The sequence below is a fragment of the Panthera tigris genome, chromosome C2, assembly GCF_018350195.1.
Source record: "Panthera tigris isolate Pti1 chromosome C2, P.tigris_Pti1_mat1.1, whole genome shotgun sequence".
NCBI classification, from domain to species: domain Eukaryota; kingdom Metazoa; phylum Chordata; class Mammalia; order Carnivora; family Felidae; genus Panthera; species Panthera tigris.
This window is the reverse complement of record NC_056668.1, coordinates 123,832,851-123,851,334: the sequence shown is the minus strand read 5'-3', so window position 1 is coordinate 123,851,334 and position 18,484 is coordinate 123,832,851. Positions and strand designations below refer to the sequence as shown.

Below are 18,484 nucleotides of genomic sequence, written 5' to 3'. Positions count from 1 at the left end.
GGGCACACTACAGACCACTTGCTCTCATCTTAAAGCTTCAGGTTACAGTAGAGACATCATTGTGGTAGAAATAGGGGAGGCTTCAGGCAGGAAAAATACGAAGTGGGGCTTTGAGGGGAAAAAAGGAAGGCGGGAGGATTTTCCAGAGGGAGGAACAGCATGAGCAGAAACACTGTGTATGGTCCATGTAGGTAGGAAGCATAAGGATGTCTTCATACTGTGGTAGAGGGGTGGGGTATTAGCACCAGGTGAAAGAGTTGGACCAGTGCTCTCTTCAGGAAGGCTGTTTTGCGATCGGCACTCTTGTTTTTAGATGGCACCTTTTTCATAGTAGCATAATCTGGATTCATTGATTCTGTCCATTCAAGATTCTTTTTTTTTTTTAATGCTCTCCTGTTTCCCAAAATAATTCCCAAATATTTCCTCTGGAGCCATTTTCTCTAATTGCTCAGCTCATATGAATCAGAAATGGAACAACATGCTGTTTCTAGCTAGTTCTACCTGGGCAAAGGTTTGGTGAGCCATGTAGAAGGATTTCGTTCACTTGGGTACATGTGAGTGTATCAAACTACTACTTTGTTGCACAAAATGTAATACTAAAAGCTTGGAAGTAAATCATTGATTTATTTCAGATACTTTTAGGTTTCTGTTCAAAGGCTGTTTGCATGGCTATTGATTTTTTTCCCCTTTTGCTTTGCTATGTTTTCAACTATTGGTTAGCAAACTATAGAACAATAGGCATTTGATTTTAATTAAAAATTTTATTTGTTATCATTTTTTGTCCTTATTTTGGTGAAATTCTGTTTGGTCAGTGTTAGATGTCTGCTTCTGAATTTCAGTGTTATATCTTACACTACATTGAGTAATGCTTTTAAAATTTTCATAGAATCCTGTTTTTATCATTGTTACCTCATTTGAAAATAAAACTCGATAAAAGTGCATTAATCTCTATATAACAACGAATAGTATTTTTAAAGTCAATTCTTAAAGCAACTTTTTAAAGCCTTGGTAGGCACTCACTTATTTCTACCAATGATTCTAAGTAGTATAATTTTTGCAAAATGATTGTTTTCCTTTTTTTAAATTTTTTAAAATGTTTTATTTATTCTTGAGAGAGAGAGACAGAGACAGAGACAGAGACAGAGCATGAGCGAGGGAGGTCCAGAGAGGGAGGGAGACACAGAATCCGAAGCAGACTCCAGGCTCTGAGCTGTCAGCACAGAGCCCGACACGGGGCTCAAACTCACAAGCCTTGAGATCATGACCTGAGCCAAAGTCGGACACTCAACCAACTGAGCCACCCAGGCACCCCTGTTTTTCTTAATTCACATTCTTTGAGCACCCCTTTTGTGCACTGCCATTCAGTTGATAGGGGCCAGGATAAATTAGACCATAGATAGATTAGTCCTTTAAGAAGCTTAAACTTGTTAATAGCAAAGGAGATTGGCATGGCTGCACAAAGAATTTGAATAGTGGGCCGTGATAAGGGTCCTAGGAAAGGTCAGAAACTAAGGCAGGAGGTGTTCAGAGGAAGATGGAACAGCTTCTGACTGGAAGGGCTTCAAGGGAGCTTGTGGAATGGGGACGAGCTTAAAGAACGGGTAGGGCGTGTACCTGAGGGATATAGGAAGGGAAGGATATGGCAAGGGAAGATACATAATCTCAGAGGGGGTTGTGGCAAACACAGATCAGGATGCATAATATATGAGATTTGATCTTCATCAACTAGGTAATGGTGCACAGGAGAGTTAAAATGCGGTATCTTAAAAGAACCATTTCTATTTTGTAATTCTTGCTTATTCTTGGGAACTTCAGACTTGATTTAGCTGAAGAAAGCAGATAACATGTTTAACTCTGAATTTTTTTTTTTTGCGATGATCCATTTCCAGTTTGTATAACTAGATCTTCTAAGATTCCTTTTGGGATCATGAGTCCAATCCTGATCTGATCGCTGATGCAGAGGATTTAGTTGAAGTGGATATTCCATATAAGTGGTGGTGTTTCTGAAGCCTTCTCTCTTAGAATCTAGAAACCACAGGTTCTGATAACAGCTAATGGTGACTAACACTTGTCATTGTGCTTTGCTGTCTTCCGAGTTGAGTGAGAGTCCATGGCAGTTTGTTTACTTCATACCTGTTATATGTGGATGATAACAGTTATGACAATAAATTAACTTAAAAAACTTGCATTTCTGTGTGCCAGTTACTGTTCTAAAATTTTTTCACATGTTAATTCTCACAACAATACCATTACCCCCACTTTACAGCCAAGGAATTAGTATACTTATTTAGTGTTGGAACTGAAGTTTGCATTCAGGAAGTCTGTGTTCTTTATTCTCATGTTGCTTCCCTTAACATTCACCGTATCACATTTAATCTTCAAAAGTCCTACGGAGGAAGTGCAGTTTTCCTCAATTCAAGTAAACTTGAGCATATTTAAGTAAACTTGAGCACATCTAGTAAGTGGATTAGGGTTGGGACCAGGGCTGTGATTCCAGTGCTGAAAACCCGTCCCCACATTGCCCTAGCTGTGTAGTAGCTTGACTCATCCATGCTCTTGGTCAAACAGGTCCTTCTAGAGACAACATACATCAGAACGTTTCAGGCCCTAGGGCAACTTTGTGGTTTCGTAAGTGGTCTGATGTGATGGAGTAAATGGAGCTAACTTGTCCCAAAGCCATCCTATGGTGTTCACACTTGTCCTATAGAGCACCCCATCCCTGACTTGTGTTTGTCTCTTTCTGTGCAGCGCCTGCCATCCTGGCAGTGGGGCTGTAGCTTCTCCTGCAAGATAGGTGCAAGGGTCTTAGTCATAATTAGAGCACCAGGTAAGGTTTGACACGGTATCAAGTGGATCTTTCCTAACTCTTTCTCCGATATGAAAAGTCACATTACAAGATAAATTGTGTTTGGTTCTCATTTGTTCTTATGATCTCACCTTCATTGTTCCAAACCATTAATAGCATCCCTTTTTTAAATTCCATAGGTTTTACAAAATGCACCAGATGAAATCCTAGTAGTAGCATCTTCCATGCTATGTAATCTTCTTCTTGAATTTTCTCCAAGCAAAGAGGTTAGTATCAATTTCTCTTCCTAGGCTTTGCCCAGTCTAGAGCTTAGTCAAATAATTTTCATAGCAGTTAACTGAAATTGCAGGATTGGGGTTTAAAAACTACTTCTGAATTGTTTGATGAGGGGTGTGCATGAAAATTAAATCATTTTTCAAAATACGGTTTTAATTTCCTATTCTCCCTTTTCTGTCTGGCATATGAAGCTTATTTAAAAGATATTTTAGCTTAGAGTTAACCTAAACTGCCCACAACTGCAAATGTAAGGAATAATTACAAAAGTAATAGACTATTTTCAAACTGTATATACTAAAGAATAAATGAAGACTCAATTTTATAAACCAGGATTGGAAATCGTTTCAAGGAAATAACTGCTGCCATTGGAAAATCATCTTTTTAATGTTTAATGTTAATGGTAGTTGTTTGGGGAGGGATTGCAAGTGGGAATATTTTTCCCTTTTATACGTTTTACAAATTACATGTGTATGTATTGTTTTTAGACTAGGGAAAACTACAATAAGCTTTAATAAAGGAGGGAAGGAGCCTTATAAAGTTAGTTTTATTATGTGAAAATATCTCTGGTCTGCCCAGTTGCGAGCCAAGGGTTAGCCACTACCCTTTATTTAGTAGTTCCATTTTTGTTGAGTTTCTTTTTGGCATTGCAACACCTGTAGGCTTTTGACTATAATTAGGAAGGCATTTAGTAACAAGGTGGAGGTTCAGAGACAGTTATTCAGCCAGCAGAAATCTTGGAACAAACGGGGAGAGACTGGGAGTTATTCTGAAGGAAGAGAAAGTCTAGACAGGATGCCATAGTTTCCATCTGTTTTTCTCTGCCCTGGTCCTGGGGTTCTTGGCATGATGATGATCTGATTGCAGTCAGTACAATACCATTTATCATCCCAAACAGCTCTTCTGTTGCCTCAGATCTACCTTCCAAATATATAGTCAGGGTCTGGTTAGAAGTGAGGTAGATGAGCTCAGGCACAGGATCATTAATGTGATTGATTTTTTTTTTTTTTAATTAATGAAAATTTTTAAGTTTATTTTGAGAAAAGGAGCGTGCATGCACATGTGCACAAGCGGGGGAGGGGCAGAGAAAGATGGAGCGAGGGAATCCCATTCAGGCTCTGCCCTATCACTGTGAAACAGGGCACGAACTTAGGAACCGTGAGGTCATGACCTGAGCCAAAATCAAGAGTTAACACTTAACGACTGAGCCTCTCAGGTGCCCCCATTTTTTTAATATTAAAAATAAACTGGACCCTGAACTGCAAGGGAAGGAAATGCTATAAAAGCATTTATTAGGCTACTTGACAAAATTGACACACGGACTATAGATTTGATAAAAGTATTGTTTTAACGTTAATTTCTCTGAATTTGGTAACTGCTCTGTAGTTATCTAAGAGAACATCTTTGTACTTAGGAAATACATACTGAAGTATGAGGGGTATATGCTCTACTTTCAAATTGTTCGGAAAAAGGTAAATGTGGATATGGGCATACAGAAGGAGAGAGATAATGATACAGCAAATACAGCAAAATGTTAAAAATTGTTGAATCTGGGAAAAGAATAAGTGGAAGTACCTTATACTATTCTTGCTGCTTTATGAGTTTGAAGTTACTTCCAAATAAAAAACAAAACAGGAGGTGGGGAGACGGGCAAAATGGATGAAAGGGAATTGGGAGACACAGGCTTGTAGTTGTGGAACGAGTCTCAGGAGTGACAGGTATTGTAATAGCATTATATGGTGATGGGCTGTACACATAGCATGATGTATATATAAACTTGTTGAATCACTGTTGTACAACTGAAACAATGTAATATTTTGTGTCTACCATACTCAAAAAAGGTTTCAAAAAGAACAAAACCAATTTGTACAAGTGGAGGAATGTGTACCCTTTTCCAAAAATTTTTGAAAAGCACTGCCCTTTTTTTCCCCTGTGTAAGTCTGGATTGCTTAAGACAGTTCTGGAACCCACTTGAAAGGTAGCCTTTTAAGCATTCTTTGGTGACAGATCTTTCCTCTAAGGTGTGAATTTTTTTTTTTTTAGAAATTATTAAACCTGTTTTCAGCCAAGGATCCGAAGTAATAAAGTATGCTATGTTAGATGTAAAACGTGGTATGATTATAAAAGTATGCGGCAGTTTTGTTTGTACCATTCATAGGTAGTCCTGACAGTAGTTCTAAAAGATGGGTTCTGCGGCATGTTTGGAATAACATTGACAATCTGGAAAGAAGAGTTTGGTTATGTAAGTTCCGTCTAAGCCACCATGTTGTCATAGTCCCAGCAGGTAAAGAACACGTGGGATACACGTGTGCAGCAGGCAGGGAGTGAGCATCTCAAATGACGGTGAGCATGAGAATGTGGAATTAGATAGTGGAATCATAAGGTCATGTGTGGAATGTACAGAAATTAAGACAACTCCGGAGTCTTTCAGAACTACATAGAAAAGAGAAATGACTGGGACTATTTTTAGTGTTGGAATTATTAAGAGAAGAACTGTTCTTCTCTTACCCTTCTCAAGGTAATTTTTGTATCCTTGTGAAAGTCGCTTGGAGTTGGGTGAGAGTAGGAAAGAAACCAAAGACAGAGTGCCAGGGTATATACACATTCAGTCGCAAACCTGACTTTAAAACTGTGCATTTTTCCTTTCCAATCATAGCCAATTTTAGAATCCGGAGCTGTGGAACTACTTTGTGGATTAACCCAAAGTGAAAATCCCGCTTTGCGAGTGAATGGAATTTGGGCTTTAATGGTACGTTTCGTTCTTTTATATATGTCATCATTTACAAAGAGAATGGAGCTGTTATCAAAGTAAAAACTAAAGAATGTGTAATTTGAAATGTCTGCAATCTGCTTTTTAAAAAAGGTTATTTTGGCCCAGTTTTCTAATGACCGAGGACCTGGAAGACTGAGTAGTCAACTTTCAGATTTGAATATAAGCAAGTTGCACGTCCACTGGGTGCCACAGTTCTCCCATTTTATTATTAAGGAAAGTGGATACATGTTGAAACTGGACATCAAACATGGAGAAAGCCAATTTTCCTTACCATGAATATATTGATACCTGCCTTAAGCTACCTGCTTTACAAAGCCCTTTCATGTCTCCTTTGCTCTTTATAACAACTCTGAAATAAGCTAGGAGTATTCATATTTCACAGACAAGTAAACTCAAGCACAGAGTGATTAAGTAACTTGCCCAATGTAACAGAACAATGCATAAGTGCTGAATAATTTCTTAACAACTTCTAGTAAATAATTTGTGATAATCTAAATTATAAAACTTTGTAACTATGAAGTCAATAACCATTTTTCCTTAAGATTTATTAAAATAAAATTTGTTGAAATTGAAAATGAAAATCCTACACGGATTTCTTCAAATATAATTATAGTAGTTACAATTTAGTTACTATGCATCAGACACTAAGCACTGTGTTTTATCTCTAATTCTTGTTTTGAGTTATATTGGTTTATATCCACTTTATAATTGGGAAACTGGGACTTGGAGGGTAAATGAATCATCCAGGTTGTCACAAGTAATAAGTGATGACAAAAGGTTCTGAACCTGTTTCAGACTCATATTCTTCTTCCTGTTCCATGTATATCTGCTGTTTTTTCAGACAAACTTTGTGATAGAAATAATCATCTTCTAAGCAAACACCGAATCCAATAGTTTTGGGTATTTTTCTCTTAAACTTTGCATCAGCTGTTAGCACTTCTCTTTCTTGAGACTCTTTCCCAGGAGTTAGCTTTTTTTTTTTTTTTTTTTAAAAAACCTCACTTTCTTCCCAGCCACCTTTTTAACCTCCTTCTCAGGGAATGTTTCCCCAGTTTCAGTACCCAGGTTCCAATTCCCTTTACACTTGAGTTTCAGGGACTTCACCTACTCTCATGGTTTCACCGCCCCCTAATAGAAGTTACTTTGAAATATATATACCCAAACAAAATTGTCCCTTGTTTCCCAGGTCTATCACTTAAATGGCCTGTGAGACTTCATTTGTGGCCTCCCTGACATGTACAATTTATTGTTGAAAATTGAACTTATCCCATTCCTCATCCATATTAACTATCTTATTCTCCTTAGTCACTGTATAACCAGCTGCTGCTTTCTTCTCTGCCCACCAAATATCAAATCCTGGAATCATCTTTGGCTTGAGTTTTTCTTTTTTTTTTTGGAGAGACAGAGTGTGAGCAGGGGAGGGTCAGAGAGAGAGTGAGACGCAGATTCCAAAGCAGGCTCTAGGCTCTGAGCTGTCGGCACAGAGTCTGATGCAAGGCTCAACTCACGAACCGTGAAATCATGACCTGAGTTGAAGTCAGTTGCTTAACTGATTGAGCCACCTAGGCGCCCCTGGCTTGGGTCTTTGTGACACAGCCCAGTACTCTTTTTACTCTGCCATGCCACCTTGTGTCATTAGGTAACTTCATCTTTCGCATGTCTTAGGTCCTTAATTAAAAATAAGTTCCTGTAGGGCAGTAACCACGTATTATAATAAGTCTGTAGTTTACAAGAGATTTTTGTACCAGAAGTTGATTTACAAGTTATTTGGAATTTGCTGTGTTTTTATTTTCTTCAGATGTTTTTATAGCTTCAGGTTAAGCTGGGGTAAGCCATAATTTGTGCAGGAAGGAGAAAAAGGAGCAAAATAGACACCAGCCATCTGGAGTTGCTAGTAATTTGGGTTCACCTCCTACCCCTTGAAGAGCTTCCTATATAATATAGCCCAGCCATATCAACCCTAGCATAGTACTGTGAATATACTAGGTGTTTCAGTGCTGGTAAAGTTAACAAAATCCACTACTAACTTGAACCCATAATATGGAAGTCCTTTTTAGTTATTCTCAAAATGGGTGGCACAGTACAGTCATTAGCAGTAATTTTGTTATTGAAGTGCACAGAAGGCAATTTGATAACCAGAAAGATTTCTCGAAAGTAACCAAGCTCAGGGGTGCCTGGGTGGCTCAGTCAGTTGAGAATCTGACTTGGGCTCAGGTCATGATCTCACAGTTCGTGAGTTTAAGCCTCACATCAAGCTCTCTCTGCTGTTAGTGCAGAGCCCACTTCAGATCCTCTGTCCCCCTCTCTCTGCCCCTTCCCTACTTGCACTCTCTCTCTCAAAAATAAATTTAAAAAATAAAAATTAAAAAAAAACCAAAATCAAGCTCATAGATACAGATAATAGATTGGTGGTTTCCAGAGGCAGTGGTGGGAGAAATGGGTGAACTGGTTTTTTGTTTGGGTTTTTTTCCTTTTTTAGTCTAAGTAAATTGAATAATTTTTTAAAACTAACAGTAGATTTTGTATTTATTTGACAAATCTTAAGACACTCAAATGCCCATATCAGGAAGTGGTCATATTCCTTATACAGGAGGGTATATAGGAGTTATAGTTATCTTTCTCTTGATATAATTAATAAGTGATTAACAGGATTCAGAAACATGTGACTTAAATTTAAGGATGTCTGCAGCTTTTATTTTTACTTTGAAAATTATCAGAGTTACTATTAAAATATAATAAAGCAAATTATGCATGATTCTTGAAACTTCTTTAATCCTTTCAGAATATGGCATTTCAGGCTGAACAAAAAATAAAAGCAGATATTTTACGAAGCTTGAGTACTGAACAGCTATTCCGGTTATTATCAGATTCAGATTTGAATGTGCTGATGAAGACATTGGGACTTCTTAGAAATCTCCTCTCTACTCGGCCTGTAAGTAAAATCATCCAGGTTTCCAGATGAACTACCCCTGCATATGCAGTGCGAAACGTTGCCCATCCTCACTGTTCCCATCGATATCTGCCCAGAAGTGATTCAAATGCTGCCCCTTTCCAAAGAAGTTTGAAGTTAGTATCAATATCACTTGCATAGGTGTTCTGGGAGCTGCTTTATCATATAGCCACCTGACCCTCCACTCCTCCACTGCCTGTCCTGTCTCCCTCTCCTTACTCCATGCTAGATGTGAGCCGGCCTTAATATGTCACTTTATTCTTACTTGGTTTGCTGGCCAGAGTGGGTTTTCTCATCTGCCTAAATCACTTACCTCTGGGGCCTCTGCTTCTTTCCCTTTAAAGAATCCTTCTCAGTGCTATTCCATAGATAGCTCCTCACCCTGCCAACATTTACTGGATTGACCTCTGAAGATGTCAGCATGGGGAATAGTGGGTATATGTCAAAGCAGGAGAGGCTGAGCCTCGTGGGGTCCCTCTCCTTATTCTCTAATGTTCCATGAACAACAGTGTCAGTGACATTCAGGTAGATGAACCATGGTGGTTCCTTTGTGTCTCACTTGTTTCCTGAGCCTTATTCGCACATTTGTGCGCCAGGGTGTTAGTAAATCTGTGCCATATTTTCCATGTCTCTGACTTCTCCCCCTTCCCCATACATTTTTAAAATTCCTTTTTCTTTAATATCTTTGGGCTTGAGGATCCCCAGTGATTGCAGTCCTGTATTCTATCAGGCCAAGTCTGTGTTCTCTTTATCTTCAAGTCATCCAGAAAAATGTAAAATATATATGTATGTGTGTGTACATAATGTATATCTCTATATGTATATGTGTACACATATAGAGAGAGGGGGAGAGAGAGAAGGCAAAATGCAGTTTTATACTATGATAAACACTATCCATTGGTATCTAGTTCTATATGCAGTTCTCTTTCAAGCAGTTATGTATTATATTGTTTAACTTTGAGAAGCTTTCTGTTCTTTTCTATGGTGTTTTTCTCTGTTCCCCAGATAATAATTATGGGTTTTCCATTATTTTGCAGCATATAGATAAAATAATGAGTACACATGGGAAGCAAATTATGCAAGCCGTCACCCTTATTCTGGAAGGAGAGCATAACATTGAGGTCAAAGAGCAGGTATGTGTCCCCCCCACCCCCTTTTATTTTCGCCTGAGGAAAATCTTCTACATGTGAATATCAAGAAGGATCCTCATTAGGAGTCTCCTGAATATTCAGATCTGCGAAAGATAGATTGCTGAGATCAGAGGTGCTGTAGAGACCAGAAAGATTTGAGAAGAAAGATCCTCCATCACCCCTGAAACTGTCTTCAAGAATTCCTCCTCCCAGAATAGAAGATAACATTACCAGAGTCTGTAGTTTCACCCTCTGTGTCATGCACTGTGCACACTGTCCTGTATATATAGGGATATCACCTTTGATCATCCCAGAGTGAATCCACTCTCCAGGACTCATCATTTCCAGCTTTCTATATCCACCATGCACTGAACTGAAACTCCTGTAACACCCTGATAAAATAATCCCTTATGGTGGAGTCGTTTTTCATTTTTTTAACTCTAATACATCCCTGTTCTTTATTCCTATCCCATACTTCTACTTTCTGTTTTGTTTCAGTACGGCAGGTTTAGGGTAGGCATAAAAATACAGAGACCCTGCATTCATCAGGGGACAGTTTGGGAATTACTTTTCTGTATTTCCTGGGATTTATTATAGGATCTTTAACATAGCATATGTTTTGTCATAAAAAGAAAGGTCACCTACAAACTTAAATTTCTAATACAAGATCTGAGGCAATGGTAATGTTCAACTCTCTGACATAGATGTTGGCTACATGGTGTGTTCACTTTCAAAATTCATTGAGCTGTATACTTTCATGCGTGGAGGAAACCTGCCCAAGCTCATCAGTGGAGAGTTGAACCTAGAGTCTAAGTGCAGGGCCAATGCTCCGCATTCTCTGTATTCCTGAGTGAGAGTAATTCCTCAGGCTTCAGAACAGTCCAGGAAGTAAGAGTGGTAGAATGTGGGGGCTGTGATTGAATTTGTGAGCAAAAAAGGCAAAAATATTTGACAAAGTGATTTTAAGATGGACATGGTAGCTGATTTCTCTTAAAATTCAATAATAAACAACTATGTTTATTGATAAAAATTTAACACAGAAAAACTAATCTCATAGGCATCACTGAAATTAGGTTGTATGTGATCTATTGAACACAACAATGAAGAAGATGCATTGTTCAAAATATTCACCTGAAGAGCATAGGTGTCCATTTTGTCTATAAAAACGCCTCACCTAGATAGAATTCCTTTAACTTGAAAAGTGTAGCAAGGCAAAAAGTTGAGGCAAGATTTGGATGAGGGCCAAAAAAAAAAAAAAAAAAAAAGACCAATAACAGTAATGTGTTCTGTCAGGACTCAAATTATACTCTTCATATATATCTTGGTGATGGTCTGGGAGTGGGTAGGTGATGATGGGAGGCTTAAACTGTCTGGTTGTTAGCTGGAAGTTTAATTCTTCTCCGACATTATCTGATAATGTCTTTTTCTTTCTTGAAGGTATATTGACATATAATAAGCTACATATATTTGAAGTGTATACTGTGATATGTTGACATAGGTATATACCATGAAGTGGTCACCACAATCAAGATAGTGAGCATATCTATCACTGTCCTTCTATTGGGAGCAAGACAAGTACGTCCATTCTTCCCAGTCTTATTCAGCAGCCTCTGGAGTTGCTAACAAGTGCAATAAGGCAAGAAAAAGAAATAAAAGGCATGTAGATTGGAAAGGAAGAAATGACTATTCCCAGACAACATGAATGCCTTGATAGAAAATGCCATGGACTCATCAAAAAAAGTTAGAACTAATCAATGAATTAGCCAAGGCTACGAGATAGAGAAAGCTATTGTATTTTTTTTAATTTTATTTTTTTACTTTTTAAAATTTACATCCAAATTAGCATATAGTGAAACAATGATTTCGGGAGTAGATTCCTTAATGCCCCTTACCCATTTAGCCCATCCCCCCTCCCACAACCCCTCCAACAACCCTCAGTTTGTTCTCCATATTTATGAGTCTCTTTTGTTTTGTCCCCCTCCCTGTTTTTATATTATTTTTGTTTACCTTCCCTTATGTTCATCTGTTTTGTCTCTTAAAGTCCTCATATGAGTAAAGTCATATGATATTTGTCTTTCTCTAATTTTGCTTAGCATAATACCCTCCAGTTCTATCCACGTAGTTGCAAATGGCAAAATTTCATTCTTTTTGATTGCCGAGTAATACTCCTGTGTGTGTGTGTGTGTGTGTGTGTGTGTGTGTGTGTACACATACCACATCTTCGTTATCCATTCATCCATCGATGGACATTTGGGCTCTTTCCATAATTTGACTATTGTTGATAGTGCTGCTATAAGCATGGGGGTACATGTGTAGTTCCATTTTTAGTTTTTTGAGAAACCTCCCTATTGTTTTCCAGAGTGGCTGCACCAGCTTGCATTCCCACCAACAATGCAAAAGAGATCCTCTTTCTCTGCATCCTCGCCAACATCTTTTGTTGCCTGAGTTGTTAATGTTAGGCATTCTGACAGGTGTGAGGTGGTATCTCATTGTGGTTTTGATTTGTATTTCCCTGATGATGAGTGATGTGGAGCATTTTTTCATGTGTCTGTTGGCCATCTAGATGTCTTCTTTGGAGAAGTGTCTATTCATGTCTTTTGCCCATATCTTCACTGGATTATTTGTTTTTTGGGTGTTGAGTTTGATAAGTTCTTTGTAGATTTTGGATACTAACCCTTTATCTGATATGTCATTTGCGAATATCTTTTCCCATTCAGTTGGCTGCCTTTTAGTTTTGCTGATTGTTTGCTTCGCTGTGCAGAAGCTTTTTATTTTGATGAGGTCCCAGTAGTTCATTTTTGCTTTTGTTTCCCTTGCCTCCAGAGACGTGTTGAGTAAGAAATTGCTGCGGGCAAGATGAAAGAGGTTTTTGCCTGCTTTCTCCTGGAGGATTTTGATGGCTTCCTGTCTTACATTGAGGTCTTTCATCCACTTTGAGTTTATTTTTGTGTATGGTGTAAGGAAGTGGTCCAGGTTCATTCTTCTGCATGTCGCTGTCCAGTTTTCCCAGCACCACTTGGTGAAGAGACTGTCTTTATTCCATTCGATAGTCTTTCCTGCTTTGTCAGAGATTAGTTGCCCATATATTTGTGGGTCCATTTCTGGGTTCTCTATTCTATTACATTGATCTGAGTGTCTGTTCTTGTACCAGTACCATACTGCCTTGATGATTACAAAAAGCTATTGTATTTTTAATATAGTGGTGTGAACAAGTAGAATTTGAAATTCTAAAAACAGTACCATTTATAGTAGCTCAGAAACCATGATATACTTATGTATAAATCTCACCAAATATGTGCAGGATCTCTATGCTGAAAACTTGAAAACACTGATAATGAAAAAAATTAAATACCTAAATAAATGGAGAGGTACACCATATTAAAATGTCATTATGTCTTATTCTTGACATATTTTGTTGGATTCAATTTACTGAAATTTGGTAAGAAATGCTTCACATCTATATTCACGAGAGATAATGCTGTATAGCTTGTGATGTCTTTATCTGATGTTAATCTTGATATTTGATTATTGGGGGAATGCTTGCCTCAGGGAATGAGGTGAAGGCATTCCCTCCTCAGTTTTTGTAAGGAATTTGTGACGAATTAGTATTCTTTCTTTCTTAAATTTTGGTGGAATATACCAGTGAAGCCATCTGGAACATGGTATTTCTTTTGTGGAAACGTGTTTAGCTAAATTCTATTTCTTTTACAGAAGGAGGAATATTCGTGTTACCTATTTCTTCTTGAGTGAGCTTTGGTATTTTGTGTCCTTCAAGAATTTGTCCGTTTCATCTTTTTCAAATTTATTAACATAAAGTATTTCATAATATTCTCTTATCTTTTTAACGTCTGTAGTATTCTTTGCATTTTGTCTCCCCTTTTGTTCTTTTAGTTGGTGATTCCTTTGTTGCTGTTCAGTCTGGCTAGAGGTTTATCAACTTAATTGATCTTTTCAGAGAAGAAGCTTTTGATTTCATTGATTTTTCCCCTCTATTTTCTCTATTTCAGGGGTTGGCAAACTTTTTTTTTTTTTGGCAAACTTTTTCTACAAAGGTCAGGGTAGATATCTTAAGTTTTGCAGGTCATCCAGTCAGCTGTGCTGTTCTAACCTGAAAGCAGCTATAGACAATATGTAAGCAAGTAGACATGGTTATTTTCCAAGAACATTCTGTTGGCCAAACAGGGAGTGGGTTGGATTTGGCCGGCAGGCTGTAATTTGCCAGTCCCTGCTCCATATCATTAATCTCCCGTTGTTCACACGAGTGTGTGTGTGTGCCGTGTGCACATGGACATCTGTGTAGCTTTCCTCTCTGCTCCCTAGCTTCCAGGTTAAATTGTTGGGCCCAAGAACTAATTGATCCTTTTAAGACTGTTACAGTGGGGGTTGTGTGGGCTTCAAAACAGACCTGTAGCTCACTCTGCCATGCTGTCCAAGCCTGAGCAGGCATGGGTGTATTCGTGCACTCCAAGAAGGGGAATCACTTGCCTATCTTGCTGAACTAGTCTATTCTGAGAAATATTTCGTGAAATCCCCCTTATATTTGTCTTAGTGGGTAAGAGAGGGGTAGGTAGTTCTTGCCTAGATAAGGCTAAAGGTGTTTGTCATTCCCTCCTCTTCCTGGGAATACCTAGGTCATGAAGCCTTTTAAATTGTGATCCATGGTTAAGAGTCCAAACCTATTTATCCCCTTCCCGTCCCCTCAGTCCTCAGAAATTCAAGGGTATTGTGCCTGCCAAGATTGTTGACAGGCTCACATGTTCCAGCTCACTTTGAAATCTGACATCCTCCTCAGAGCATCTCTCACTTAGTTCTGGAGCATATCAACATTCTCTCAGTCATGGCTTTCGTGCCCTGGAATAGACCTCAGTGCCTGCTCAAGCCTTGAATTACAAATTGCATTTTCTATGTGTCTTGTATCCCAGAGGCAAACTTTTTTTTCCTTTTTTTTTTTTTCTTCAAACCTCAGGACTCACTCCCTAATCTAAGAAGAATAAGATCACACACTCTTTATAGCTGACGCTTTAGGCCATAGTAAGAAAACAGTCTCCTCAATTAGCTGTAATCTTCAAGCTTAATTAGCTTAAGTCTGCCAGAAGAAAGGTTAGAGTTGGAGAAAAGTATTTGAATTTAGACCCTATCTGCACTTCTCATCGCTTTGTTTGAGTGGTTCTTCACTGTGCTCCAGGACTCACTGTCACTTCCTCCATGAAGCCTTCCCTGACTGTTGAAGTATCAAGCAAGCGCATGTCATGCTTTCTCGGTTCCATTTTTCCTCTGTCACATCACAGTGAGATGTAATTGTGTGATGGCTTCAAAGTCAGGTAGTGTGTGTTATTCCTGTCTTACCTGATGCCCTGCAGAGTGCACGCACATTGTAGGTGCTCAGTAAGTGTTTGTTGAATTGCAGATACTGACACTGACTGGCTCAGTATCCTTTCCACAGTTCTCTCACCTTTGCCTAACCCTTGCCTCCTGCTGGTCTGGCTGTGAGACTCCCAGCAGCTGACAGAAAGTCCCTTCCTCCACTGCCATTGTGGTGATTATCCTCAGGTTACCGTGACCTGCCAGCTGGCACAGGCTCCCTCCAGTCTCGTTAGGCCAACCTGGACTAAGCTCCTTCACACATTTTCCTTACCTTTCTGTTCCTCTAGCCAGGTTTTTAAAAGTCAAGAGGTCCTAAATGCACGTGTCTAGTGGACAGGATCCAGGCCCTCACCCAGAAGGTCATGGGCTTGGGAGCAGGTAGCACTTGGAGTGGGCGGGCAGGAGGGAGGTTGCAACACCTGTGACACTGCCACCAAAGAGACCACTTTTTTGAAGAAACCTCATTGGGTTAGCAATAGGAGTTTGTTTCAGGAATGAAATTTTCAAGAAAATGGTAACAGTTTTATATGAGAGCATGAACTATAAGACATGGCTGCCTTTGCCCAGTGATGGCTTATGCCCCAAAAGAAACTAATGAGATATTTGGGTTCTCTTTTGCCTAAGGTAGACTTTCCTTAGGTGTGGTTACTTCATTGGCGATGGTGTCAGGAGAGAAGAGATCAGAGTGGGACCTGTGAGCATCTGTATACTTCAGGTGGGAAATTGCCTGGGCTCTTGAGAGCTTGCCTCTGGGACTGCAGAGCTTTCCTGATCACCAGCCCTTTGTTCTTTTCCAGACACTGTGCATCCTAGCCAACATAGCAGATGGGACAACAGCAAAAGAACTCATTATGACCAATGATGACATCCTGCAGAAAATCAAGTATTACATGGTAGGTCTTTGTCCCTTTCACTGCTCCACGGTAGCTTCATCAGAAGGCAGGGACTATAGCATTGTTAGTGCAAAACAAATGGTGCAGAGATTAAAAAAAAAGAAGAGACTACTCTGTAACAGATTTAAGGAGCTCTCTTTCATCCTGAAGAAAAAGAGACTGGAAGGCCTTGAAGCTTGTGCTGTTTGGCAGTATTACCACCCATCCATCACCCCACTCCCCACCCTCGTTGTCTCCTGATTGCCTCCTTATTCAGTGAGGACTTGGGCTCTTGGATTTCCTTCAGTGCCCCAAAACCCCTGTCTTACCTCTCAAGGCTTCTGTCTGATGTGTGTGAGCTCTTAAGCCTCCAGCACCTGTGGCACTTGTTCTTTGACCTGTTTGCTTGCAAACACAATCTGCTACCTACTTCCAAACACGTCGGTCACCTATTGCCACAGCCATCCAGTGCCAAAATCTGACAGTCTTTTCATTCTGTCAGTGTCTCCTAACAAAACCCTAACTGTGGGTGAACCTGTCTTCTCTTTGCCTGCCTGTCAGAGTCCACAGCTGCAGAGAAAGGCATAGAACCAGGCTGATTGGTTTCATGTTAATTTCACATTTTACAACCACCCTCCCCCACCCCCACCATGGGTACTCAGCAGTGTCTACTACCCCTCTGTGATTCTCCAGCAAGCTGACACCTCTCATGCAAAATGGGTTCTTACCTTCTTGTTCTTTAAACTTCACCTTTTCTCTCCCTCATCACTCATAGTGATGACTTCACCTTCTGTTCTATTATGAGAATAGAGGCCAGAATCCCTTAGTGGCTCCCTGTTAACGCCTTGAATAACATCCATACCCACCTTGTGATGGCCTGTGAAGTCCTGCATGATCTGACTCATCCATATCCCCAGCTCCTCTCATTTCCCTCTTTGCTTTGTTCATTACACTGACCTCCTTCTGTTCCTTAAAAAGGCCATGCATGTTCCTTCCTACCTTGGGACGTTTGCACATGCTGGCTCTGCTCTGCCTGGAACACTTTTCTTCGCACTCTGGTGTGCCTTCTAACCTCTCAGATCTGAGCTCAACTGACACATCTTGTGGGCTCTTATCCATGTTGGTTATATTTTGTTACCTTCAGAGCACTTAGCTGAATTACAGTGATACATAAAGTGTTTGTGTCCCTCATAAGCTCCATGAAGGCAAGAACTAGGTCAGTCTTGTGTACATTTTCGTATCTATCACCTTGGACGATGCCTGGCCTTTAGTATGTGCTCAGTAAATATTTGTTGAATGAAGCAGTAATGCTTCAACCAGGAATTCCCTTATCTTTCCAATACCAGATCCACATAGTATCTCTAATCTTTTCAAAGTTTTTCTTGATTTCCCATATCCACCAAGGTATACCTGTTCATAGCCATCTTTGTAAAAGTATCTTCTATGCACGCTAACTCCTTCTTCACCTCTAAAATTCACTCTACTTCATCTGGCCTTTACTTCATCGCTCAACTAAAACTGCTCTGCTTAAGGTTACCAATGACCTCCATGATGCCAAATCCAAAGTTTTCTCTCCTAATCTTACCTCACGTACAGCAGCCTTCAACACAGCTGACCATTTCCTCTTGGAAACATTCTTTTCTTATGTGTTCCATGACAGTATCCCTCCTTGCTTAGCCCTGGACTCTTCTTTTCTCTCCTACATGCTTTCCTGAGACCTGTGGTCTTCATTACACAGTGGCATTTCCTAGGGAGCTTTCAAAGATTGTAGCCTTGTCCCTTTCCTTTCAAGCTTCTGATTTAATAGGTCTGGGTTGTGGCCTGGGCATCAGGGTTTTCGAAAGTTCCCCAGGTGGTTCTTATGTATAGCTGTGGTTGAAAACCCTGGTTTAGGGGGATCTCATCCACTCCCATGGCTTTTACCATGCTCTCTATGCTTTTTTTGGTTTCTGAGCTCTGGTCTAGTAGTTTTGATAAATGGAATAGGCATTTATAGTATTTACATTTTCCATAGTATCCAACAATATAAAATACAAACAAAGTAATGGTTACTGGCCTTCAAAAGCTATGACAACAAGCTTTCCTGATGGTGCCTGCAGCTCTGCAAACGCTTGTTCTTTTCTTAATGTGGACAAGGGGTAGAGGAGGGTCACATGGAGGATATACCTCCAGACTTGTTTTCTGAACTCTGGACTCATATATCCTGCCTACTCTACATCTCCATGTGCCTGTCTGATGCTTCCTGAAGGTGATGTTTAAAGATGAATTCTTGGGGCACCTGGGTGACTTGGTCGGCTAAGCATTCAACATTGGCTC

At 39.6% G+C, this 18,484-nt stretch overlaps 1 protein-coding gene across 2 annotated transcripts in view; it reads left to right on the top strand.

The window, feature by feature from the left end:
• The window catches only part of ARMC8 (armadillo repeat containing 8), a 109,693-nt gene that overhangs the window by 78,236 nt on the left and 12,973 nt on the right, over positions 1–18,484 (top strand). Inside the window, exons 15-20 of one of the 2 annotated variants that reach the window (XM_042998293.1) lie at positions 2,986–3,072; positions 5,736–5,828; positions 8,635–8,784; positions 9,840–9,935; positions 15,925–16,011; positions 16,094–16,189. In XM_042998293.1, coding sequence (XP_042854227.1) covers positions 2,986–3,072; positions 5,736–5,828; positions 8,635–8,784; positions 9,840–9,935; positions 15,925–16,011; positions 16,094–16,189 — 609 coding nt within the window. The remainder of the gene's footprint in view (positions 1–2,985; positions 3,073–5,735; positions 5,829–8,634; positions 8,785–9,839; positions 9,936–15,924; positions 16,012–16,093; positions 16,190–18,484) is intronic. The other variant, XM_007087426.3, reaches the window with a different exon arrangement.